Here is a 27,054-nt window from a genome sequence, read left to right as displayed (position 1 = left end):
TCGTCTATGATCTACAGAGTAGAAAGCATCTCGTTAAACTACAATCCACTGTGAAAGTGTTTTGTTAAATGTGTGTGTGTGTGTGTGTGCACGTGCGTGCGTGCGTGCGTGCGTGCGTGCGTGCGTGTGTGCGTGCGCACGCGTGCGCACACGCAGAGGACAACCTGCTGGAGTTGGTGTTCTTTTACCATGTGGGACCTTGGATCAAATTCAGAATAGCAGGGTAGTAGCAAGTGTTTTACCTAATGAGCCATCTTGACAACCCTGAAATTTTATCTTGTAAAAGCTGACTCTATCAGAATGCCTATGGCTGTGTAAAAGATGTAATGGAGTCTGGTACATGGGTCTGTGTTCACAGAAGTTAGCACTTAAAGGAATTCATTGTTCTAGAGAAGTGGCTGAAGTGTCCTTGTTATATAGGGGGTCATATGGGTGATTTAACTTGATTTGAAAGTCATTTTGGAATAGTCTGTAACTGTTCTGAATTTGTTGTGTGGGGAGCCCTTGTGTTTTATAGTATTTGAAATGGTGTAATTGAGACTGGCTATCTGGCTTACTGAACTGTGATGGCTGGTTTGACATTGATAGAGCATTGCAAATAGCCAATTCTGAGCTGCTGCTTTGATTTCTGTTGCTCCCACCTTATTGTTTAAAAGACCTTATTATTCCTCTTTTGATGAGGACATGAATTTTATACTAACCAGGGTATAATAAACACAGACCCCGCTCTGTTCTGGCATGCATCCCTCTGTGCTTGCTCATACTGTGTGGTTAGAAGAGCAATACCCGGAACACACAGGAGCTTTTTGTTCTACAGCCATGTGGACTGCGTCTGCCAGAGGCTTGAGGCTGCAAGAGGAAAAGAACTGGGGTTTGGGCAGGACTCCTAGCTTTGGCACACTTTGATCTGTGAGTCTGGAAAAGAAGGAACTGCTTGAGGTGTGGTCTAGTTCTCTTAAAAGCCACCCCAAGTTGGGTGGTGATGGCACACGCTTTAGTTCCAGCACTTGGGAGGCAGAGGCAGGTGTCTCTCTGGGAGTCAAGGCTAGCCTGGTCTACAGAGCAAATTCCAGGACAGCTAGGGCTGTTACACAGAGAAACCCTGTCTCTAAAAAACAAACTTAAAAAAAAAACAAAAGCCACCTGAAAAGTTATTGATGGATTTAAATTTTGGGCAGGCAGATAGCTGTATGCTTTCTAAGTTTTACATATTGAGTCTTTTTCACAAGGCTTTTTTTCTGCTGCTGCTGCTGCTGCTGCTGGGTGTTTGGTTTTAGTTTTTTTGAGACAGTCTCTACCAGACTGAAACTTAACAAAGAGACAGTCTCTCTACATAGCCATGGCTGTCCTAGAACTCACTATGTAGACCAGGCTGACCTCTAACTCACAGACATCTGCCTGCCTTTGCTTCTTAGGTGCCATAAGAAGTTTCTAGAAATGTTCTTTTATGATGTTTATTTTAGCATAAAGTATTGGTGCATTAATATGAATAAATAATATTAATCAAATGAAGAAAATAAACCACTATCTTATTAACTAGTAAGTCAATAGTCTCTTCCAAAGTCTATTATTTAGTGAAGATTTTTTTCTGTGTTAAGAATATAAGAACTGGGGCTGGAGAGATGGTTCAGTGGTTAAGAGCTCTCTGGCTGCTCTTCCAGAGGACCCAGGTTCAATTCCCAGCACCCATATGACAGCTCAAACCTACTTGTAATTCCAGTTCAGGGCTTCTGACACCCTAACACAGACACACAGACATGCATGCAGGCAAAACACCAATGATCATAAAATAAAAAAAAAAAAAAATTTAAAGAATATAAGAACCAAGCCAGGCATAGTGGCTCATGCCTGTAGCAATGAGGGGCTGAAACAGGAGGATTGTTATGAGTCTGACAACAACTTGAACTGCTTAGTGAGTTCCAGGCTAGTCCGAGTAGGACAGTATAAGGACAGTCTCAAAGCTTTTCCATGCAGCACATACTGATACTTGAGCCTCGTTTACTTAAAATGCCAGTCCTTTGTGCTTGGGAGTCTTGCCAGTGGGCTGTATGCTGGCCAGCTAAGAGCATGCTTTCCTGAGGTCGCCAGAGCACAGCCCTCTCAGCTTGGGACCTTGCCAGACATGGAGTTGTCTCAACCTCACCAGCAGGCTGTGCTGTGTCAGCTAAAACAGCTGCCTGGCTCTCTGCAGGCTCTGACCCTCCCTTCTGATCTCTGTACACTCAGAAGACGGAGGTAAATGACCACGAAGTGCTGAGCACCAGATACTGTACAGTCAAGCAAGCTTGGCACCATACACACCAATTTTATAGACTCACAGATCTGTGAGCTGTTCCAGTATCATCCTCATTGTCCAGCAAAGGAAGAGACTCTGAATCAGGAATCCGTTACCAAGTAGGGATCCCAGATCCAGGCTCAGTCCTGACTCCAAACACACTAAGAGCATGTCGTTGCGCGCGCGTGCGCTCGCTCTCTCTCTCTCTCTCTCTCTCTCTCTCTCTCTCTCTCTCTCTCTCTCTCTCTCTCTCTCATGCACTCACACACATACTCTCTCTCCCTCCCTCCTCCCTTTCTCTCTCTCTCCCTCGCTCTCTCTTCCTTCCCTCCTCCCCACCCCAGATTGCGATACTTGGAAATATTAAGAAGCATTAATATGTAATAGATTTTTTAACACAGTCGATACTAGTTTTGATTCAGCTATAGTGCAAACTAGTGCATACTGTTAGGGGCATATATAATAAATTACGAAGTGCTCAGGAAGTGCTGGCCAGATTCTCCCTAAGATAAACTGTAAGCCAAACAGTATTTTAAAATCATTAACTAGTTGTCTTTCTCCCATAAAACAGAGAGAGGAGAGAAGGCTAAACTCCTTAAGAAGTAGCAAGTGTCGGTGTGGGTTTAACTTGGTGGTGTGATCTCTGCACGTCACCTCATTTAATTTGCACAGGAGCTTCTGTGGTGTATTAGAGCAGAGAGGTACCTCTTCTGTCATGTCCTATTGGGTGTCCTTGGCCTGAAGGGATGAATCATCATCTCCAGAGGCCATAGCCTCCACCTCTTTCTATGCAATTAAAGTATAGAAAAGGGTTAGTACCCTTGCCACATGCCAAAGAAAGTTCTCTCTTAATTGGCCACACTTCCCAGTGTGTCACTTACCAATAATAATGAGAATAATAACTGTCATACACTAGAGAAGGTTCTGTAGCAAGAACCCTGCTTGATCGTTTTTAAACCTAGTCATTCTTACCACACTTAGGAGACAGTTTTCTTTTCCCTATTATACAGATGAGATCCCAAGTCTACATCTCTAGTAGAAGGATGAAGATTCAACCCAGGCTGGCTGACTCGGACCCTGCATTTCCTAACTTAGTGTGCTCCAGGCCTTACTGCTGCTCGAGCCCAAGCCAAGAATCTTCACTTGGCTTTCCTCGAATGCCCTGCCCTGCCCCAGGGCTCCAAAAGGCAAATCTGAGATTAGAGACCGTTTATAATTTTGATTTTGTTTTGTTTTGTTTTTGAGATAGTCTCACTACATAGCCTTGGCTGGCCTGGAACTTGCTATATAGACCAGGCTGGCCTTGAACTCATAGAGATCTGCCTACCTCTACCTCCCAAGTGCTGGGGTTAAAGATGTGCCCCACCATGAGCAGCCTATCTGTAATATGTAAATGAAGTTTTTACTTTAAAAGTTTTCTCTGTCTTTAAACTCTGTAAATTTCTGTTTGTGTTTAAAAATCTTTGTCAGAGGAATTGTGAGGAAATGGATATTTTTAGTGGAATTCTGAGGCCTTTTCTGTTGTTAATGGAATATGGTACCATCAGTTGATATTTTTCTCACCTGTTTTTGTAAGTGTAAAATTTTTTGTTTCACTAAGAGAGCAGTTTTCAATCTTTTGGTACATTACATACTTTAATACTTTGAAAGTATGCTGCATAATGATTTATAATGATTTAAACTCGAGATTCTTTTCGGATGAGCCTTATCCCGGGTAAAGCCCAAGGACCAGCAGTGTTGTGCCCTTTGGCATATGTACCGGCTGGTATCATGGGTGCTGATGTCACAGCCACTTCACTTGCTCTCTCAGTATGCTTTTTACATGTTTGGAGCTTGATTTAGCAGCAGTTAGAGTCTGGAATTGAGTACTTAGTGATGTTTTTCCTTTTGATAATCTTAGTGATTTATTATTGTTGTTCATGTGCAGTGTGCTGTGTGCATGAGTCATGGTGCATGTGTGGAGGTCAGAAAACAGCTAGCAGGAGTTGGTTCTCTCCTACTGTGTGGGTCCTGAGGATGGCACTCTGGTCATCAGACTGGGCAGCAAGCACCTTTGCCCACTAAGCCATCCTAGAGATCTTTCTCTTTGCTTTCTGGTAGAAAGGTAAGCAAAATGCGTTGAGAAATGGAAAACTAAATTACTAGCTAAACATAAATGTTTAATGCTAAAGTGTTTTATGCTAAACATAAGAATAGATTCCAACTGAATTATGGCTGCAAATATAAGCAGAAAGGGGAAGACGAAGAGGGGAGGGAGGGATGGAAAAGAAAAGCCCACAAGTGCTGAATGGAAGCAGATGGACTGTGCTCCAGCCCTGCGCATCACAAGGAGGCCGGCTAGCTGCCCCTAAGGCCAGAGGCAGGAGAAGTCTGCTGAATTTGCATTTAAAACTTTCAATATTTTGATTTTTGGCATTTGTTTTATTGGGACATTCTCTTGCTAGAGGTTCAAGCAGGTCTTGACATCACTGTGTAGTTCAGTCTGGCCTCAAACTCACACACTCCTGCCTTAGCGTCCCTAATACAGGGGGAGGGGATTGTTTTGCAGTTTTTTTTTTTTTGTGTGTGTGTGTGTGTACCAGAAAACCCTATCAACAAAGTCAAATAACAACTGACAAACTGAAAGAAAATCTTTGTAATGTGTAGCAGAGACATAAAGCTTTGCCTAAAAAAAAAAAAAAAAAAAAAAAAAAAAGACAAAAAATTCCAAGAGCCTGATAAATATTGGCGCGGGGAGGGGTGCTGCTTACACTCAATTAGAAAATTACAATGTAAACAATGCTGAGATTCTGTTTCTTAGCCCTAATTAGCAAAACTTTTAAACTGTGATATGAATTGCTTCCTGTGGGTGAGAGGATGCTCTCTCCCAGTGCTAGGGACTTGAGGCTGGCGTACTCTCAGAAGGAAATATTGGCAGTGCTGGAGAATCTGACCAGCAGGCTCACTCCTTGGAGCTTGTGCTGGAGACATGTCTAGCACCTGGGATGCATATCTGTGAGGGTCGGTGTACATGCATATTTCCCAGGCCCCAAGATCTTCGGGCGCTGATGCTTCAGTAGTAATAGACACACCTAGTTCGTTGATAGGGTTTCTCCAAGAAGAGGAAGTTGGAGAAGGGGTTAATTTCGGAGCTTTGGTGGAGAAATTGTGAGGCAGGCCGGCAGTATATTACCAGAATGTCTTGAAATGGTCAAAAGAGAATGAGGACGTGTTAAAAGAACTTAAGAGCAAGCCCACGTTCGTCCCTAATTGCCAAGACTGAAGCGTTTGTGTAACAGGACAAAATAATGATGGTATTGGATTTTTAGACTTCACAATAGAGAGGTCTGTGATTCTCTACTAGTATAAAAATATTTTCAAAGCATAGCTCTTCCTTACAGAAGAATTCCAGTTAGTAAATGTGGCCAGAAAAATGACAATAAAAAAATTGCCATTACATTCATAACTATATGATGTTTCCAAACAAGACCCATGGTAAAATTATTGGCAATGCTTCAATTATTGAGCAAAATTTTGTGGGAGATTTTAAGAAAAAATAGGATGTTTGTATAATCTCAACGCCGGAGTCATGGAGGACCTGCCCTGGGGCCTGAAAGTGTTTCTTCAGAGTAGACTCCCATGGATCTTCCTCATTTCCCCGGTTGGAGCCCTTCCCTCATTTCCTGTCTCCATTGCCTTGCTGCTTCGAGGGACACGTGGCTCCTGCCTCTCTCTGGCCTTTTCACTGTAGTGACATGAAAAGATGGGCCTACATCCCGGCCCCTAATTCCAGATCCCCAGGTCTCAGCTCCGCTTTCTCACCTCTGTGGATTAGAGATTGGGCTGTGTCTCACTTCTTCCTCATCCAGCAGCTGCAGGAGAGTTACACATTCCCTTGTCTGCCTGGCTTCTAAGTCTCCAGGCAGGCTGTTACCTGATCCCTAGCTACCCTCTGCTGCCCACCCCTCAACACCTCCCTCTAGTCTCTCATCCCAGGGAAGATGAGCCATGGGGAATCTTGATGTATGTAATGTTTAAAGAGAACACGTATTCGGTGACACCTTTAGAGCACAGTAGACCATGGGATGGGTACAGGAGCCTCTGCTGTGGGTTTTTTCGTAGAAGAGAGATCGGGACAGCTCCACATACAGTGAGGGCACATTGAAATTGACAGTCAAGTACCATCCCATCAGTGGATGGGAAACTAAGGAGGTAAAAGAGATACCGACCTAACAGTGTCTTCATCAGAATCCCCTGGGAGATGAGGGAGGACGAGGAGCTTGAGGATGACCAGACATGGAGGGATAGCTCTTGCTGAGCTGACTTAGCAGGGCTCTCCGTTACAACTACATTTAACAAGGAAGTACAGAGGGAGGGATGTGACAGAAGGTTCAGGAGTTTGACTGAAGTTCAGCCGAGCAAAGCATCTCCATCGAAGGGCAGGAGGAGGGCTGGGGCAATGACTTGGGAGGTAAAAGGCTAGCTGGACAAACCTGAGGAGCTGACTGCAGATTCCCGGCACTCAACAGAAAGCAAGGCATGGTGGTGTAAGCAAGCCTACCGTCTGAGTGCTGGGGGGGGGGGGGTGCGGGGTGGCAGACTAGAGGCTCTCTGGAGCTCACCGGCTAGCCAGTGCAGCCAACTTGGTGGGTGCTAGGTTCAGTGAGAGACCCGGAAGGCATCCGGCATCGGTCTCTGACCTGCAGAAACACTCACACACGAAGGAGTGGGGCTAGAGAGGATGGCTCAGTGGTTAAAGCGGCATCAGTGCTGTTTCAGAGGGTGCATGTCCATTCTCAGCACCCACACCGTGACCCACGAGCATCACAACTCCAGGGCTAGTGGATCCAATGCCCTCTCCTGGCCTCTGCGGTCACTGCACATGGAGTACCGAGACATGCACTCTGGAACATATACATACACATAAAATAAAAGTAAAATCCAGGGTTTTGGAGGGGAGGTCACAGTCAGTTTTGTGAGCCTGACCTATCACCTTACTGTGCATAATGTTTTCTGTGAATGAAAAAAGGGAAAACAAGGCCCTATAACAGACAATTGAAAATGTCAAAATGTGAGAAGAAATCAAACTTTCTACTCTTGATAATTTCATCTTCCAGTATAAAAATCAAAGTCTAGATTAAGTAAGTTTAGATGAGGTCTAGATTAAGTAAGTTTTCTACACCATGTTTTCGGACACAAAAGCCAATATTACAACTGCCATAAGTTTACACTCAGAACTAAACATTCATTTTTTTTCTTCCAAAAGAGAAATTTGGGTCTTTTTTATGATTGTATATTGCACGGTGCCTTCCTGAAGGAATTACAGCACTGTTCTCTCTGACCCAGATTTAGGTCGCTCTCGAGAACTGCAGTACGTGTATGTGGACAACAACATCCACCTGAAAGGCCTGCCGTCTTATCTCTACAACAAGGTCATCGGCTGCAGTGGGTAAGACACCTTCTTCAGTGGGGACTTAAAATAGATGAACTGGTTTTCATGGGTCTGCTTAATTTTATCTTTGGCCTTCATATGCTAAACCAAATACCTTCATGAACTAAGAATATTAGGCAAGCAGTTGAGAATATTGACGTTGCGTTCAGCTAATAGGCTGTGGTGCAGTAAGTTATTACTTTGCAGGGTAAAGAAAAAAGAGTCAATCTGTTTTCTTTTTTACTATCAAAATAGCTCCACCTTTGTCTTCATTGACGAATAAAATTGTATGTATATAAGCCTAGAGCATGAAAATTTCATGTACGTCTATGTTGCCACACATACCATGATAAACTCTAGAAAGCAGAAGAATTGGCATTATGTTAAAAGATTTTTTCCCCCTTGGAACATGACTGCAAAGACAATTTGCTATATTAACTGCCTTTTATCTAAGATTTTGCCAATTTTAAGTATTTAGAATTCAGCAGCAGACATAGTCCTTTCTTTTTTTTTTTTTTTTTTTTTTTTTTGGTTTTTCGAGACAGGGTTTCTCTGTGTAGCTTTGCGCCTTTCCTGGGACTCACTTGGTAGTCCAGGCTGGCCTCGAACTCACAGAGATCCGTCTGGCTCTGCCTCCCGAGTGCTGGGATTAAAGGCGTGCGCTACCACTGCCCGGCAGACATAGTCCTTTCTTACAAGTCATGAGTCCAGCGACCAAGCAGATGTTTCAGTCAGAGCAACAATAATGGCCTTCTCATGGGCTTTTAGGAGGGTGGCCTTTGCCTTCCCTTTAGCAGGACGGCGCAGGCACCTGACATGAAGTGGTTCCAGGTGGTGGGAGACGAAGGACTCCTGGTTTACCTTCCCCACTTCAGCAGCAAAGGCACACCTTTGAGATGACGTAATGACACATTTGACTCCTCACTCCCAACAGGCTGCACAGCCTGACTCACGCTCCATGTAGCCCAGCGGGAAGGCAGGCGGCAGTACTGAACATAGAGGACAGCTGCTTCTGTGCTGGCCTGGCTCCAGGGAATGGGTAGTAAGTGCTGATTGCTCCAGAGAGAGCCATCCTAGGAACTGGGCCTCTCCCTTAGGAAGAGGCCACATTTGTTATCGTGGGAAGCCCTAAACGAACTCAGCCCGTCGAGGCTGATGAAATCCAAAACCGCCGCCTTGAAGCAGGAACAATAGATTGTGTTACGAGGTTGAGCTGAGTGGCTTTGCTGCAGCTGGCTTTGTCACAGATGTGACACTACATAGTCTTCTTAGTGAATTCTTAAAGGGTTTTACTCTAGCCTGATTCTTCCACAGATGATCAGAATGGCCTTGGTCATACTAATACACATGGAAAGATGTCAGCAGCTCTCACACTGACTCGGGCTGCACTGAAAGATCAATTCTGCCTCTGCCACGATGAAGGGATGGCTGTCGTTCAGCGCTACTGACTGCCAGGATGTTCTCTTTGCGCTCAGAAGAGAAAGTTTTTCATTTTTAAGTTTGTACTGACAGCAATGGTAGTGGATTTTAGAAGAATGCCAAACCTTTGTGAAAATAGTCGGGGAAAAAAGCAAACCAAGTATTAATTAATAGTCTATGGTTTCTTCATATTGTTATGAGCTTATCTCATTGAGAGTAATACAGAAAAATAAAATTATTAATAGGAAATATGTAACGCCCAGTTTTATAGTATTCATCTTGGGGTCTGTGCAGTCCAACTTACAAACAGACTATGCTCCTTTTTCAGTCTGTTTCTTTAACCCAAAACTTTGAGTGTTCTGGTCTTTAGATTCCTAAGCCATTTATCCTTTTTAGGTCATTTAGCCTAATTTATGCCTAAAAATGATACTTCTTTATGTAGTATTTAAATGACAAAACATTTTCAAAATTCTAGGGGGTGCTGAAAAGAGGTCCCACTTTTCCCTTTCCCTCTTCTGCCTATAAAATAAATAAAAAACCAAGGCCCCCGTGCCCAGCCAGAGCCCGGGTGCTTCCCGCCTTTCTATAGCAGAGAGAGGAAAAACACAGGCAGCCCTGACCGAAAGAAAGGGTGTGCCTGGGGTCTAGCAAGGGAGCGTTCATTTGTTGGGTGTTTAGGGAGCAATTTCCCTGTTTGGTCACTGCAAAGCAAATACCATGATGAGCAAAGGGACGCTGCATGTCAGCCCTCATGGCCCTTAGGCACAGCTGGGGATCGTGGAAAACTGTGGAAGGGACTTGGACAGGATGATGTACGAACTGACACCCGGGCTCCATTCCCTTGGCCTCGCTCTTACACATGTTGCTTCCAACTGTCCTGTAGCCCCAGGTATAAAAGCACAACAGCCCTGCTCAGCTCAGGGATCCAGGAAATCCAAGCTCCAGCAGTAGAGTGAACACAGCTTTAGGGACCCGTAGGGCATAATGTTAAAATCTGGTCTCGAATACATGTCTATATGTATGTAGAAACACTACCTTAGATATTTTGTTGATAGTATTTTGCTTATATTGCACAGAAACATACACACACATAAAAATAAACTCTGGGGAAGACTAGAGAATGGAATATGAAATATACAGAAAGCCATGAAATACAAATAAAAATTATTCACTTAAGTTTCTGAAGTCTCATGAAATTATTATTCATGATATTTATAGGGATGTGAACAAAGTTAACCCCTACTCATTGTATATTTGTTGTTCAAATACTGGGCACTAACAAGCATGTCAGGACTCTACTCGAAGTTACTAGAAACACAAAGGATTTAAATGCTTATTCTGGCAAAAATAACAGTACAAATAGTAAATACCCAGAGAGAGGATGCTTGACACTGAGAGCATGAACTAACTATTATGTCCCAGCTCAGAGTCACACGTTAAATCCTGTTGATTACACAGGTCAGCCATCTTCACGGTGGAAGGAGCTTCACAGGAAGCCACCGCTAGGAGGGGGAAGGACCTTTGGGAGAGCTGAGGGAGAGGCTAGCTGGCAGGACCCTTGGGAGAGCCGAGGAGAGGCTAGCTGCAGCCACCCCTTCGATGGGTTCATGCTGTTGGCCAGCTGCACGGCTGCTGTTTTCTCTGGGATTGTCTGTCTCTTACTGCAGGAATAAATGCCTTGAGTTGGTCTACATCGTTCAGAAAGAGTTTTCCAGTACAAGTTAGGGTTTTACAAGGCAGTAAGCAGCACATTTGAGTGTGCAGGAGCACTTCATGGTCAAAGTGATCTCACCTGGGGTATTTCTCCCGAACCCTGGCTGTGTGAGAAAGACTACAAGCGCCTGTGCGTGGACATTTCCAGCTGGATCTTGGAGCAGTTTCTCAATGACCTAATGGTCTGGTATGTAGCCACTCAAGGTTATAGAATTGTTCAACTCAGCTGAGCCAGTGGATTCAACATTTTGTAGATCACAGAGCAGTTGTAGGTTTTTCCCAGTCAGTGGAAGCTGTTGATTAATATATCATGGGTAGACATACTAACCTATAGTACATTGTTAAATTACTTATTTTGAATTAGCATACAAAGAATTATGTTTCAAGCTTCATTTATTTTTGTTCGCCCTCTTCCCTTCACCCTCAGCAGCCCCTTTCTACTTTGACGGTACCTGTGTTCCTCAGTACCTCTTCCTTCTGGTAGTCCCTAGTTCCACAGCCCGAGCCTGCATATGTCAATGCACAGGAACACTGAAAGCTGGGATCCACATATGAGAGAGAACCTGCAGGATTTGTCTTTCTGTGTCTGGGTTTCTTAGGTTAATATAATTTCCAGATCCTTCCATTTGCTGAAAAATTTCATACTTTTCATTATGGTGGAATACAGTTTCATTGTACATGCATACCACATTTTCATTATCCTCTTATCTGTTGATAGACTGCTTCTATTTCCTTGCTAGTTGATAGAACAACAGTAAACATGGATGTGCAGGTGTGTGCAGTAGGATCTAGTCTCCTGGTCACTGACCCAGGAGTGTTATAGCGGGGTCGTGTGAAGTCTGTGAGAACTCTTCAGACTTATTTGTACAATGGCTGTACAGGTTATGCTCCCACCAGCAGGGAGTGAAGTTCCTCTTTGCTCACACCCTCCTCAGCATCCACTGTCATTTGTTTCCTTGACGACAGCTATTCTGACTTCGGTGAAGCAGAATCTCAAAGTAGTTTTGATTTGCATTTCCTTGATGTTAAATGCTTTTTTAAATATTCATTGACCACTTAAATTTCTTGCCTTCTTTTTTTTTTTTTTTTTTTTTTGAGAATTGTCTGTTCAGTCATTATTTTTGAGACATGATCTTAATCATATAGCCCTAGCTGGGCTAGAATTCACTATGTAGACCAGGCTAGCCTTGAGTCATAGAATCAACCTGCCTCTGCCTCCTGAATGTAAAAGTGTGGACCACCACGCCCAGCTGACCCACTTCGTGACTGACAGTTGCGTGTTTCATTTTTGCAGTACAGCTCTCTTACTGACCCCTCTCTTACTCTGCTGGCCATTTCTTCTGCTGCTAGTGTCCTTTGTTCACAAGCCATGGTTATGTAAGGGCTCTCTACACTTCAAACAATGTTGGGTTTCCAAACTGCAGCCCCGCGGCCCTGAGCAGCGCAGTGGCAGCTAACGAAAGTGCTGGCCGAGCTGTCATCACTCAAGACGGAGTTTGCGTTTGCACTCAGCAAAGTGAATTACTTGCCGAAACCAATATGCTAGTGTTTCCCTAAAGCGTTTAGAGGACTATAACAGAATCTAGAGTCTCTGTGAGCTAGGTGGTAATGTCCAGGATGCAGTTCAGAGTTCTGTGGTATGTCAAGATTGGAGGGATTTGGCCCATTCTCAAAAATCAAGAATTAGAGACCAACCTGGGGTGACCTGAAATGTTGGAGTGAAAAAGTGAAGATTATAAAATAATGTTGTAACTTTCATCAATGAGTAGAGAATAGACTTATGAGTGAAAAGACCAGAAAAATAGAACTAAGTCTAAAGAAGAAATATAACAAGAGTTTAGAATTGAAAACTATAGTGCCCGAGATGAAACCGTTGTTTGATGGCGTCATATGGCAGAATAGAGAGGGATGATGGTGGAGGCCGATGGGGCAGATGCGACCCAACCTGAAGATGGCAGAGAGGACCAAGAGGAGAGGGGCTGCCAGACCGTGTGACAATCTGCCTGCTTGCTGCTCAAGGAGAATCAGGAGAAAGCGAGGCAGCAGCAGCAACAGTGTTTGCCAAGCAGTAGCTCTGCTGACCACGTTTTACATCTTCAACATGCGCGCACGCACACACACACACACACACACACACACCCTGCCATGCCGTGTGCTGCTTTTACATCAGTTCTAAGGGTCAGATGCAGGTTCCCATGCTTGCACTACAAGTGCTGGATCCACTGAGCCGTCTTTCCAGCCCTAGATCTTCATTTTTGACATATTGTTAGTTGGAATAATGAAAGCGAAAATGGATGTGAATTAATTTGCTACATCATATATTTTGGAGCAAATATATAGCAAAATCTCAATGGCAAGGTGACATTGCTATTCAGTTAACCTGTTTTAAGCTAAATGATGAATGACAGCTATGACAATACTGAATTAAAGGGATGTTTTCTAATAATTATTATAATTATCTAAACCAAAGGTCCTAGAATTTGTTACCTAAGGGTACAATGTACATATATTTTGTAACCTCCTAGGCATTTAGTCTAAAATGATTTAAACTGCTTGAATTGTAAATCAGAACCAGCACTGTTTAATAATCTGGTTCTGTTGTGAACTGAAGCATGTTGTGTGTTCCGTCCCTCTGATTGACAGTTTATTCCTTGTCACTGTCACTGTCCTGGGTCACTTCCTGTTTTAGATGTACAGTGCTCACTTTTCAAGGCAGTGCCTACCAGCCTCGTCCATGTTCCAAATTCCAGTGGTTGGAACTGTGGTCTCTGCCATGTGCCCCGTGCTCTAAGTAGCTAAGTCCCCTTTCCTTGACTGCCACGGCTCTAATCTTCCTCTGAAGCAGTAATTAATAATAAAAAGAAAGCTTACTCATAGACGTGGGTTAGAATTTGCTGTGTACCAGACAGTGTGCCTTTGGTTCATTGGTGCTATTGCACAAGGTCTTCCCAACTATTTTAGAAACGAAGAAGTTGAAGATGAAGGAAATTGTCTCAGAATCCTAGTAGCAGCCATGTCATCATCCACTCTTACCCTGTCAGTGGCCATCCTGCCTCCTCCTCCTCCTCCTCCTCCTCCTCCTCCTTCTCCTCCTCCTCCTGCCTCCTCCTGCCTCCTCCTCCTCCTCCTCCTCCTCCTCCTCCTCCTCCTCCTCCTCCTCCTCCTGGACTCTCTCCTTTGCCTGGGCTCACAGTATGTGGGCTGGATCTCTTCTGCTGACTCCTCCAGAGTCAAGTCCTGCAGAAGCAGCTCAGGGGAGATGGGCCACAGGAGGGCTGACTCAGTCCTTACACCCTTCGCAGCATCTTGCTGCAGCTGGCTATTGAGAGTAAATCATAGAAGTCACTCAATCGATAGATCTTAAATTTAATTAGCTTCTTATAGCTAGTGGTGAAGAGCAGGGGTATATGCTAAAAGAATTACCAACGAACGATGAAACTTTCTAGAAAGTAAGGGTACACGTGTTTTTGTGACTCGCTTCAACTTAATTTGCCATTGTAATTGCAACGGACAATCAGAGCCTTTAGAAAGCCTGGCTTTCAGTCTCCTGACCTAGCTGTTGTTACTGGGTTTGGGCATTGTCCATGCAAAAACACTCAGAATTGGTCTAGGAAGCAGCAGCTGTTACAGCAGCCGTGATGTGAACTAAATATCCATGAATGATGTACTATAATCTCAGCACTCAGGAGACCAATCAGAGAAGGATCATAAATTGGAAGCCAACTTTTCAATATGCTTTTTACTCCATATTTTTATTGTTTTATTTTTTTGCTCAGGGTTCTCATTATTCAGTGTGGAGGTAAAGTTCAATGTGGATGTAAAGACATCCTTCAAGCTAAAGCTCAGATCAGTCCTGCTCAGGCCAAGGGCTATTTTATATTGTATAAAAATGACCCTATGGTCATGATATTGAGTCTCTGAGGTGATTGATCCACAAGGCCACAAAGAATGCTCTCCTCAGAGAAATACACAAATGCCTGTCTCACTAAAAATAAAAACTGAAGTTTAGAAATAGGTAATATTGTCTTGCTACATGAGTTTGTTAGGGTTCAGTTCCCACAGTCTCGGAGGCCTCTCAGGATCTGTAGGGAAGGGCAGAATTCCCCTTTCCGTGGAGAAACTCCTCTGTCTTTGTTCTTTTGGCCTTCACCTGAGCACATGAGTCTTACTCAGAGGGCAATGCACTTTACTCTCAGTCTACTAATATAAATGTTAATCCTGTCTAAAAATACCTCCACAAGGACAGCTAGCCTGGTGTTTGACTCAATACCTGGGCACCATGCCCTTGCCAGGTTGCCACAAAAAATAAGACATTTGCCAAAATTCCACTTGACAGATGGCTGTTATTTTCCTAAGTCATTGTTTCCTTACATGCGCCACCCCCTTCCTGTTGGGTCGCCACACACCAAACATTGTAGTACTCAGCCCTCCTAACCTACCCTCAGCCCAAGGACTGTGCCCCAAGGAGTTCCCAGCAGTGCCCGGGTTTCCTGTGCTTTCCTTTTTTCCTTCCTGTTCCTTCTATTCTAGAGGGAGTACCTGCTTGCTGCTCTTGTGTCTTCCACACAGCAGGGTCAGGGTTTGTTGTTGTTGTTGTGTTGGTGGTTTTCCGATGACAGAGTGCCTGACAAGAAGCCACTAAAGAAGGAAGGTTTGTCTTGGCTCACGGTTTGAGGGCTACAGTCCGTCGCCGCAGGAAGCCGAGGCAGCAGAGCGGCCAGGAAGCAGGGAGAGATGAGTGCTCATGCTTAGCTTGCTCTCTGCCTTTCCTTCAGTCTTAACCCTGGCCCATAGCGTGTGCTCCCACATGGAGGGAGGAGAGCCTTCTGCCCCAACTTGATCTAGAAATGCCCTCACAGACACACCCAGAGGTTTTTCTCTTAAATAATTCTAGATCCTGTCAAGTTAGCAGTCAGTATTAGCCATCACAGCTCCTTTTAATAATTGAGTCTTTTCACTAGTTATTACAGGTGGAGTTTGTTTGTTTGTTTGGCTAGTTGGTTTTGTTTCCCCTGACTCCTGGCTGGACCCTCACATGTACAGTGACCTTCTGGCAGCTTCTAGTCACTGAGCAGTTGACTCAGTGTGCAACTTGAGATGAGTTGGAATAAGGTTTCAGTCCCTAAGATGGCCACTACTTTATATCCTACTTACCATGAGGGAAAAGAAAAACAGACATTTCTAATTCAAAAGACAAACAAGCAGAAAAGCCTGTCAGCAATCGGGAGGGGGTGGTCTTCCTCTGGTAAAATAGATCTTGGAAAACCAGCAATCAGTATTAGACTTCATGTTGAAAGCATTGAAACCTAGGAAAGTTTGGGAGATGTCCAAATAAAACTAGTATAAAGTTCAAGGCGAATAAAAGCAAGGGAGAGTTACAATACAAAGAATTTAAGAAGGATCCTGCAGGCAGACATATCAGCCAACAATCTTCTGTGAAGTGTGTTAATCGGAACCGTGTAGGATGAACAATGGATTAAACAAATGTCCGAAACGGACCAGAACCTCCTCAGGCAAACTGAAAAGTGTTTGGTTGGGAACTTAAAATAGTGAAGACAACATTCCAATTCAGAGGCGAGCATTTATTTTATTTGATAATGCTACAGTTTATTCTATTTTATATCATGGACAAAAAAAAAAGATAAACAGCACCTACATGTAAAATAATATGACAGGTAACTAGGAGAAAGCATAAGGATAACCCTCCTAACAAAATCAGAAGAATTAGATGCTGTGAAAGAGGTGGTGGATGCATGGAATGCAGGGGAGAGGCTTTTGGGGGAAGGAGATGGATGCATGGAACAGCAGGCGGGTGGGGGAAAACGCCATCTCCAAAGTGACCTGATGGAATATTCCATTGTGTGCACCAAGGGTTGCCAATATGAAAGGTTCTAAGAGTTGATTTTGTAAATTCAATTGAACATTAAGCAGCAGTGTAAATGGATCGGTCACAGAAGAGATGTGAAGGACCAGTAGACATCTCCAAAGATGATTGCTATGAATTATGCACGCGTGGGAAACCCCCTGCTGGCTGGGCCAGGGTATCCCACTTGTGCAGGGAACCGTGCTGGCAGGTTGGGCAGATGCACAGCATGTGGAGCATGGCAGTGGCAGCGGCAAGTAATTCGCAACCCAGACGCTGCATCCATGTGGAGAGTTTATTATAACAGAGATGAAGAGAAAGGTGGGAAAGAGAGACAGAGAGAAAAAGGAAGAGGGGGTTCGAGTGGTGTATACCTTGTGGGAGGAAAAGAGAGGGGGAGGGGCGGGGTTTTCCTTAAAAAGAGATGTCAGGATGCAGGGCGACCCCTAGGGGTGGGACCTCAAGGGGCAGGTCAGAATATTAACGATAAACTCACAAGCCAAACTGTTGATTTTCATCAGTCAGGTCTGCCAAAGACTGAGGTGACTGGTAACTCAGTTATGATTATATAAGCAAGTACTACCCTGCAGTCTTTGGAGAGTACAATTTAGAACCTCTCGGTATTTACATCTTCGTTATATGACAATTTCTGTACATAGGATGTATTACTTTTATTGTGACTCGGTGTGATGATAAGAGGGAAAACTGAAAACACTGAGATGAACGTGGCAAATGTTTTAGTCACACTCTGGACATTACATGGCTGTTTAAAAGATGTCTCTGGTTCTAGCTTGACGGCCCACATGCTTATATGTGGAGCAGAGTATTATGGTATTGTGTGAGCCCATTTGATGGGGGGGGGGGCGGCAGCGAAAGAAAGAGTCTATCGCTGCTTTTTTTTCCTCCATGCGCATAGAGAGAGAAAACTGAAGACCACCAAAACAGCATTGGGTCTGACTTAGAGACTGGAGGGAGGATTTCAAGATGGAAGCCCAGAGAGAAATCATTCACTTTTTCTCCATTTTTTTTATACTGCTTAACTCGTGGCAGTAAGTTATGTTGTTTTTGACAATTTAAATTTATAATATTAGATCGTTTTGAAATAACCTTTAAAAAAAGACTCCTGGCTAAAATACCAGAGCTCATGTGATCAGATGAACAAAACCAGCTCTTTTGCAAGAGAAGTCACTAAGTGGAATTAGTCCAGTCCATCTCCGGTTTCCCTGCTTCTGAAATGTAATGAAACTTCTCTTTAAAACAGATGACTCCCCCCCCCCCAATTACCAGTAGTTAGAAAGTATGAGTTATTTGCTTTTACAACTTGCAGAGAAGGACACTGGTTTCTTACCCAACTAGCCATTCCCTACCCCTTCTTGTCCCATCTTTGTCCAGACCCTAATCACTTCCCTGGTCCTGTTTCCTTTTGTGTCTTTAGTTCTCTTTCCCTCTTTGGAATCAGTCTCTTCTCTGTCCATGTCACCAGTTAGGAAAGAGACATCCAATAGTCTTCACCATGAGTTAAAACTATCTGTCTTCAGCTTACCTTTTTGGCCCACCCTCCCACAACCCAGCTCCCTTTTTCCAGCCCCTGAGATGCATACACAGCCTGAGTCTTCAGGCTCTGATATTGCCGTTGGCCACTCTTCATTCCATGTGGCATCCTAATGTACCAGCCTTCATTCCTGCTAAAACTGTGGAGCTCTAAGTCAAAGTGAACCCCTCTGAATCCATGCCCCCACAAAGTCCCATGGACAGACTCATTTGGCTCCTCTGCTGCCCAGCCTTACAAGGATTACAGCCTAACTGTTTTCCAGTGGGATGAAGGAAGGGACACAGGATGAACTTGTAATGAACAAAGGAGCTTCTGCCTTCCAGTCCTGTGCCCAGTGTGTCCCTGCCTTCTCGGGCCAAAGTCAAAGATACTGTCTTAATAGTCATTCTAGTCTGCTTTCTGTTGCCATGATAAAAACACTGACCAAAAGCAACTTAGGGAGAAAAGGGTGGATTTGGCTCATACTTCTAGATCAAATTCCATCACTGAGGGAAATCAGGCAAGTCCACTGTCCCCATCTCCCATCCCTTGGTAGGGACACACTTGGGTTACAGATGTCAGTGTTCCTGTGTTTGGCTTTTCTGGGCAATCCTCACATTCAAACCCAGGTTGTGAGGCTTGCGCAGCAAGTGCTCTACCTGCTTAGACATCTCTCCAGCTCTTTCTCCACTCCTGAACTCCTGGCATGGTAGTGTAACCTGCCACCTCAGCACTTAGGAGGCAGAAGCGGGAGGATCTCTGCAAGTTCAAGGCTAGCCTCATCGATGTAGTGAATTCCCCGTACAGTGTGACTCTGTCTCAAGAAAACAAAATGAACTTGAAAGCCTCTGGCAGCATAAACTTAGAAAGGGCAGTAGAATGGGGGACGGCGGAGCTCACGCAGCAAGCTTCCCAGATGCCTGAGGAAAGGCTGCTGCAGAGACAGCCTTGCTGAAGTGATGCCGCAGCCACACTCCAGCTGCTGCTTGTGTCTCTGAGCCAGGAATGAGGGAAGAGCCTGCGTCAGTCAGCATCTACTCACTTGGAAAGGAAGCTGGCAGCTCAGCCACCGTGAATTGTCACATGCACATTGTGATCGCCTTGTGGGCAGGCTCACAGCCCGACCTCATGGCTGATGCCGCTGTGTTTTGTCTTTAAACAGCTGTGGCGTTACCATCCAGGTGTCTGAGGTGAAGCTGCTATCCTTTTCATCTGGGCAGCTGACCGTCTTCCTCCCAGCTGAGGTGAAGGCCATCGGTACAGAGAATGATCACGTCCTGCCTCTGCAGGAACTGGCCATGCGGAGTCTCTACCACACCTACCACAGGTTTCCGAAAGGTACGCACCTGGGCCTTCTCTTCTGTCTCAGTCAGGAAACAAATACTTGGCTTTTATCCTGTCTGTTTTGGTTTTCGTCTTAAATTTTTTTGTTATCATGACAGTGTACACATTTCACACTAAACTGACCATTTTACCCAAGTGTGCAGTTCCCTGGTGTTGAGTATATTAGTGGTCTTCCTGTCCCAGCCTTCCGTGAAGCTTGTCCTATGGTCATATGTACAGGACTAGGGCTTTTCTTGTAAAAGTTTTAATATTTTCAACACTGGTTCCTTTGGCACCCCCTGCAGACACACAGAAGCATTCATTAAAATGTGGTTTTCATTGCAAAGGACAGCAGTTCCCAGAGAAACTGGGAGTTTGAAGTTACAGAAACTGGTGTGTGGAAGTGTGTTTGGCTGGCAGAGCAAAGCAGAGTTGAGTATCTCCTCCAGAAGAACTAGGTTTTACATTTCTGTCTCCTGGTCTCCAGCAAATGTAAGGTGAAGGAATACGAGAAGCCCTTGGCAGTGTGATCAAGCAGGCCAATGCTTGTTTTGGAAAGGGTCTAGCCGTATGTAGACTATAGAGGTATTGTTGGCACGTATCTGAGATGCCTCAAGAAAGCACTGGAGGGCTGGAGAGATGGCCCAGTGGTCGGGAGCAGTGGCTGCTCTTCCAGAGGACCTGGGTTCAGTTCCCAGCACCTACATGGCCGCTCACAACTGTCTGTACCTCTAGTTCCAGGGGATCCAACACCCTCACACAGATAAACATGCACACAAAACACCAATGCACATAAAATTTTAAAAAATAAAATTAAAAATTAAAAAAAAAGCACTGGGTGGGACTAGGACATGGCTCAGCAGCAGAGCATGTACAGTGCTCTCAGGCCAGTTCCAGTGCCAGCAGAACGGGGGAGAGAAAAGGAAACAAACTTGAATAAACAAATGACCAGAGCAGTGTTCATAAAATGTATTTCATATTTTTAAATTTTTATTTATGTGTGTATCTGTGTATAAGTACATGTATGGGCTGAGGAGTTCCCATGGAGGCCAGAACAGGGCATCACATTCTCCCACACTTGACGTGGGTGCTGGGACTCAAATTCAGTCCACTCTTGGAGTGTCAAATGCTCTTAACGGCTGAGCCAACCTTATGTCACGTGTTTTTAAAACTGCTAACTGCTTTTGTCTTTGCATCTGGGGAGGGGACACGGAGTTCAGCTAAAACAACAAGAGGAAACAACTTACCCTTCCAGGAGTATCTAGTTAGTCCAGAACTAAGCTGTTCAAAAAAGTGTATTTATGGAGTGTGTGTGTATGTGTATGTGAGTGTGTGTGTGTGAATGTATATGTGTGTGTGTGTGTGCATATGCATGCACGCACACGCACAGTGTACAAGTGGAGGTCAGAGGGTAACTTGGAGGAGTTAGTTCTCTCCTCTCACCATGTGTGTTCCAGAGATCAAACTCAGGTCTTCAGGTTTGGTGGTAATCACCCTTACTAAGCCATATTGCTGGTCTGTAAACTGTTTTTTGTTGATGTTTATCTTTTTTGCTTATACTGAACAGAAAAAATTCAGTTACTTATATGTAAACTATATTTTTCTAAGTGGGTATTGTTCATTCTGGGCAGATATAAAAGGCTAAAAAGACAGTTTGTTTCCTTGCCAAGATTAGCTGGTGAGCCTCGGGTTTCTCCTCATTTTGCGCATTCCTCCTTCCATTGCGTGTTTAACGAGTATTAAAGCTCGTGTAAACCTGTGTCAAGATGCCTGGGTGTGTGTGGCGGGGCGAGGCAGGGCGGGGAGGGGATGAGCTGGTTTGCTTAACTATGTCCTTGTGGCTCGGACCAAGCTGGGGAAGAAAGTTCACTATTTTCGTTCATGAGAATGAAACAGGAAAAGCTTGATTCCTGATTTTCATTCATTCTCCTTAACTTCCAGCATCTGATCGTTTTCAATAATTAGCCTTTCCACAATCCAGCTCTCATTGGCTTTTAATTGACCATGGGCCTGATAGCTTCAGGGAGGCTGTATGGGAGCTGGGGAGAGCCTTCAGACCTCAGCCTCCTTCAATTCTCTGACTTATGAAAGCCTGCAAACCCGCTCTGTGTCCACAGATGCCTTTTTGATCCTTGTTCCTAAAGACTATTTGATCTGATTCTTTCCTTGTCTCTGCCTCAGGACAGCTTCTAGCTGCTCTTAAAAGAGTGGATTTTCATTTTCCTTTAGTATCAAAACTATAAAAAAAAACAGCTTTCATTTCCTAATAATGTTAGATTTTTATTGAATACCTATCAGATAGCAGAATTTTCAACATGAAGTACTTTTAACTATTTGAAGTTATTTGGTAACAAAGAGAAGTATTTTCAAATGTCTAGTGTAAGGAAATAGGATTTTTCACTCATGGGCCCGATTTTTCTCTTGTGTTCCAGGTCTGAACTTTTTATCTCCAATATCATTACCCAGAAGTCTCCTGGAGCTGCTGCACTGCCCCCTGGGACACTGTCACCGGTGTAGTGAGCCCATGTTTACCTTCGTCTATCCCAAGCTCTTCCCCTTGAGAGAGACACCAATGGCAGGCCTGCACCAGGGGTAATCAAGTCTAAGTGGGCACTAGGGTTTACACGTGGGCCAGGGGTGCAGCATGGGAGTGGGGCATGCATGGAATACACCTGGGCCAGGGGTGCAGCATGGGAGTGGGGCATGCATGGAATACATCTGGGCCAGGGGTGCAGCATGGGAGTGGGGCATGCATGGAATACATCTGGCCAGGGGTGCAGCATGGGAGTGGGGCATGCATGGAATACATCTGGCCAGGGGTGCAGCATGGGAGTGGGGCATGCATGGAATACATCTGGCCAGGGGTGCAGCATGGGAGTGGGGCATGCATGGAATACATCTGGGCCAGGGGTGCAGCATGGGAGTGGGGCATGCATGGAATACACCTGGGCCAGGGGTGCACCATGGGAGTGGGGCATGCATGGAATACATCTGGGCCAGGGGTGCAGCATGGGAGTGGGGCCATGCATGGAATACACCTGGGCCAGGGGTGCAGCATGGGAGTGGGGCCATACATGGAATACATCTGGGCCAGGGGTGCAGCATGGGAGTGGGGCATGCATGGAATACACCTGGGCCAGGGGTGCAGCATGGGAGTGGGGCATGCATGGAATACATCTGGGCCAGGGGTGCAGCATGGGAGTGAGGGGCCATACATGGAATACACGTGGGCCAGGGGTGCAGCATGGGAGTGGGGCATGCATGGAATACATCTGGGCCAGGGGTGCAGCATGGGAGTAAAGGCCATGCATGGAATACACGTGGGCCAGGGGTGCAGCATGGGAGTGGGGCCATGCATGGAATACACCTGGGCCAGGGGTGCAGCATGGGAGTGAGCCATGCATGGAATACACCTGGGCCAGGGGTGCAGCATGGGAGTGGGGCATGCATGGAACACACCTGGGCCAGGGGTGCAGCATGGGAGTGGGGGGCATACATGGAAGGGGTGTTGAGGCTGCAGCTTAAAGTAGATAAATTAGTGGTTCTCAACCTGTGGGTCATGACCCTTTTGGTGGGGTTTAACGACCCTTTCACAGGGGTCACCTAAGACCATTGGAAAATGAGTATTTGCATTATGATTCATAACAGTAGCAAAATTATGGCTATGAAGTAGCAACAAAATAACTTTATGGTTGAGGGTCATGACAGCACACGGAACTGTATTAAACAGTTGCAGCCTGAGGAAGGTTGAGAACCACTGGACTAAATGACATGTGCTTATTTCCACTACTGCAAGAAAGCCTGGCTGCCCTCCTCATTTAGGCCTCGGGACAGGTACAGAGCACACACAGCTGTGTGTGTTGTTTGGCGCAGCTCATTCATTCTGACTTGACCCCAGGTGCAAGGGGAGCCAGCCTTCGTATAAAGAGAGCTCAGGCCTTGTGTTTGCCTGGCGTAGCCGAAAGCGTGTGGCCACACTCTGTGTGCACACATGTTTGTTTCTGTTCAGATCGAACTCTTCCAACACCATTCCCATGCCTCTCTCTATTTCTTGGCAGAATGCCTTGAATTCATGAAGAATGTTCACTAAGTAAAATCCAGTGGCCATACTGTTATTTAGAGAAAAAATGCCAGACAGTGAAAGGTAGGAGGAGAGCACTGGAAAATCCCCATATGCCTGGCCTTGGATTAGGGGTGTCACATTTGATTTTTTTCTTTCTTTTTTTTGAGACAAGGCCTCATATAAGCTAGACCAGCATGGAACTAGCTGTATATAGGGGAGAGCCTTACCCTCCTACCTCTGCTTCCAGGATGCTGGAATTGCAGGCATGCACCCCCACATCCAGCTCAAGTCGGGATACATTAAAGCTAGGAAGAAGACACAAAGTCTGATGTCTCACTTTGTCTGTGGAGTATGGCGTTTGAGGTGGGGAAGTTTCCAGATGGCTGCTGGTGCCAGCAAATGTTTCCACTGTGATCATTTTTGTTTGAGACGGAATCTTGTTATGTAACAACCGAGGCTGGCCTCAAACACAGACCTTTCTGCCTCGGCCTCCTGGGGGGTGATGGGCTCACAGGTGTGCGCCACCCACCCAGCATTGTTAGGATCGTTTTTAGAGAACCCTTTCCACGGTCTCCTGCTCTCCTTTTCTCTCTCTTTTCCTATCTCTTTTGTTTTCTTTCATTCTTTTCTCCCAAGTCTTGGGAATAGAGCCCACAGCCTTGTGGATATTCTAGACAAGACTCAATACCCCAGCCCTGTTTTTGTTTCTGAATCTGTGTGGGATAGGAGACAGAGAGCAAAGACTTTGCACTGAGAACCAGGGCAGCTTGCCAAGCTTCCCTGAGCCTCAAAGTGGGGACAGAACAGTCTGCATAGTTGGCCATACTTAGGATTAGCAGATGAGGATGGTAACCACCTGGCACATGAGAGTTACTCAGCCAATGGAGCTACCTTCTCTGGGTCTCTGGCTGCTCCTTCCCAAGTTATGCTTATTTTTTTCCTTGCCCTGGATAATCCTATTTGATATGCTTTAGATTGCTGTTTCAACATTTTTGTATGTTTTAATGTTTTCTGCATACAGAAGCTCTCCTCTGAACCTTTTCAATTTGACGCATGTTCTGGGAAAAACAAACAAGCCCCTGATTCAAACTCACACTGTTTGTTTTACTGTATACACAATATAGTGTTGGAGGGTTTCCACAAACATGGCACCAGTTGTCTGACACTGGCTACCTGGACATGGTAGCAGATCCCACGGGCTGAGACTCAGACCCCAAGGCCGTCCACCCCATCTAGGTACCACTCACAAGCCTGAGCTAGTTTTACCTGTGCTTCTAACCAGTGGGTCCACACTGGGGCTCCCAGAGTCCCTTCTTTGGGTTCAATTAGAAATATTTAAACCAACTTATTGTAAAGACCATCCAATGGGTACATATGCAGGATACTCAGAAGAGGCCTGGGTAAAAGTGTAAAGTGTTCTGCCCTCCCCCTGGATATGCCAGCTTCTCAGAATTCCCATGCATTCAACTGTCTGAAAGCTCCTGAACTTGTCATTGGGTTTTATGGAAACTTCACTGTGCGGTCTGATTGCTAGTAGATGTGGTGTGGGAATCCAACGGTGTGTCTTTCTAAGCTTCATTTGTGGACTCCCTGTGCACGGGTCATCATTCTTCCCTCTAGGCTATGTGCAGCACACTTCTGGAGTGAGGAGGGTCTTAAGACTTAGGGAACTGCTGTCAGTCAAGATCAGATCAAAGTTTAATGGCCTGCTCTAATACAGAAAAACCGGAGGAAGACTAGCATATCTTTGACTGGCCTTGGGAAGAAACTTCTGGGACAGGAATCATGAACGAAACCAATAACAACATCATATGAAGAATGTTCACTAAGTAAAATCCAGAGCCCATACTGTTATTATGAATGATTACTTCTAATCTTAGGTGATCACATAACCAAACTCAATGGGATTGCATTACGTTAAAGAGGACAGCAGACAGGTTCCCATGGAATTCTGCAGGGATTAGATTAACAAAGTAGACCCATCTATGAAAGCAGAAGCATGAAGTGGTCAAGTGCACAGCCCAGTTCTAACTCCTCCAGCTGAGAGATCTGGGCAAACCGTTGACCGTCTCGGAGTTTCATCTTCCCGTCTACAGAACAAGGATGATGCGTTCTGAGCAGTGTAGTTGTGATGAGCACAGGGCAGTGTAATGAATAGGAGGTCCTGCATCACTTAGTATCACAGCTCAGGGACTTGCCATTCTTACTTTTTTACTCGTTCAGCTGCAGTTAGAAATCCTCTTGCATCATTGCTGTGCAGTTTCCTAGAAGACACTTCCTTAGTGTGCTCACAAAGCTGGAAACCAGTGTGTTCCGAGTGCCCATTATAAAGATCATCATCTTCTCATAGAAGTCACTAAAATAAAGTCGATTTTTGTGTTACCTTTACAATGAAGTTTGGGCAACTTCGTCACGATTCCATTTATGAGTACTAATCAACCTAGAATATGTATATGCACCTCTTGTCTCAGACATACGTGTGATAGTATGACTCTAAAGACGAGTGTGTGAGTAGCCAGGCTTAGGGGAGCGCCCTTTCGCTGAACAAGCCAGGGCCTTATGTATGTAGGGATGAAGTACCATGACATCAGCATGGGTGTCCATGGGTCAGTGCTGGGGTCTGGAATTGAGAGCCTGTGGCTCTCATCTCATCCAGCAGCCTGCACTTGTTCACCCGTGGCCAGGGACACTGGCAGGAGCGTGGGCCTTGCTTTATAGTCTTTCCTTTCGAAGTGAAGCCCAAATGCTTAAATTTCCAGTAGGTTATTATTAGAAACAAAATAAATATTTGCAGTACCATAAACTCTAAAAGGTTTAGATAATAGTATTTTGATGTTTTATAATGTATTTAGTTTAGTTTACATTAAAACAATGTATTTTATTAGCCAGAATCTCAATTCATGTAGACAACTGGCATTATTTTAAAAGAGAACATATTGACTGTTCTCTGAAAATACTAATGTCCATAGAAGTGTTAGTGTCTCCCTAAAGTTAACAAAGTAACAATATTTCACATAAGCTGTAAGTATTAAACATTCATATATGTAACAGGAAGAACAGCTAGTAAATTCATGGCTTTGGATGCTATAGAAAATAACTTTTCATTTCCAAAACTTTATCGTGTTTATTAAAATTGAATGTATCATTTATTAGACTGTAACACACATCTGGATTTCCCAAGCATGAAAGGGTCTCACATGTTCTGTTTCCTAACAGGAAAGTGAGTACCCCATTTTCAAGGTGGTGTTAGTTCACTGGTGTGACCAGATAGCACAAGCTAGCCAACCTCACAAGTGTGCTGTCTCAGGTCTAGAGGCTGGAAGCTGGAGATGAAGATGTCAGCACAGTTGGGTCTTTCCGGGGCCTGGGAAGGGGGATCTTCCTGGTCCAGCCCTCTCTCCTTGGCTTTTGCATGGCTCTCTTGTCCCTGTTCCTACTCCCATCATCTTCCCGCTGT

The 27,054-nt window shown here is 44.8% G+C and overlaps 1 protein-coding gene across 2 annotated transcripts in view; it reads left to right on the top strand.

The window, feature by feature from the left end:
- Lrrc28 (leucine rich repeat containing 28) overlaps positions 1-27,054 on the top strand; it is a 126,499-nt gene that overhangs the window by 85,913 nt on the left and 13,532 nt on the right. For both annotated transcript variants that reach the window (XM_076544704.1, XM_076544709.1), the window contains 3 exons: positions 7,601-7,703; positions 19,374-19,549; positions 21,967-22,126. In XM_076544704.1, the coding sequence (XP_076400819.1) occupies positions 7,601-7,703; positions 19,374-19,549; positions 21,967-22,126 (439 nt within the window). The remainder of the gene's footprint in view (positions 1-7,600; positions 7,704-19,373; positions 19,550-21,966; positions 22,127-27,054) is intronic.

This window comes from Peromyscus maniculatus, chromosome 1 (genome assembly GCF_049852395.1).
Source record: "Peromyscus maniculatus bairdii isolate BWxNUB_F1_BW_parent chromosome 1, HU_Pman_BW_mat_3.1, whole genome shotgun sequence".
Classification (NCBI taxonomy): domain Eukaryota; kingdom Metazoa; phylum Chordata; class Mammalia; order Rodentia; family Cricetidae; genus Peromyscus; species Peromyscus maniculatus.
The sequence above is the reverse complement of the archived record's forward strand: the minus strand, read 5'-3'. Positions and strand labels throughout refer to the sequence as shown.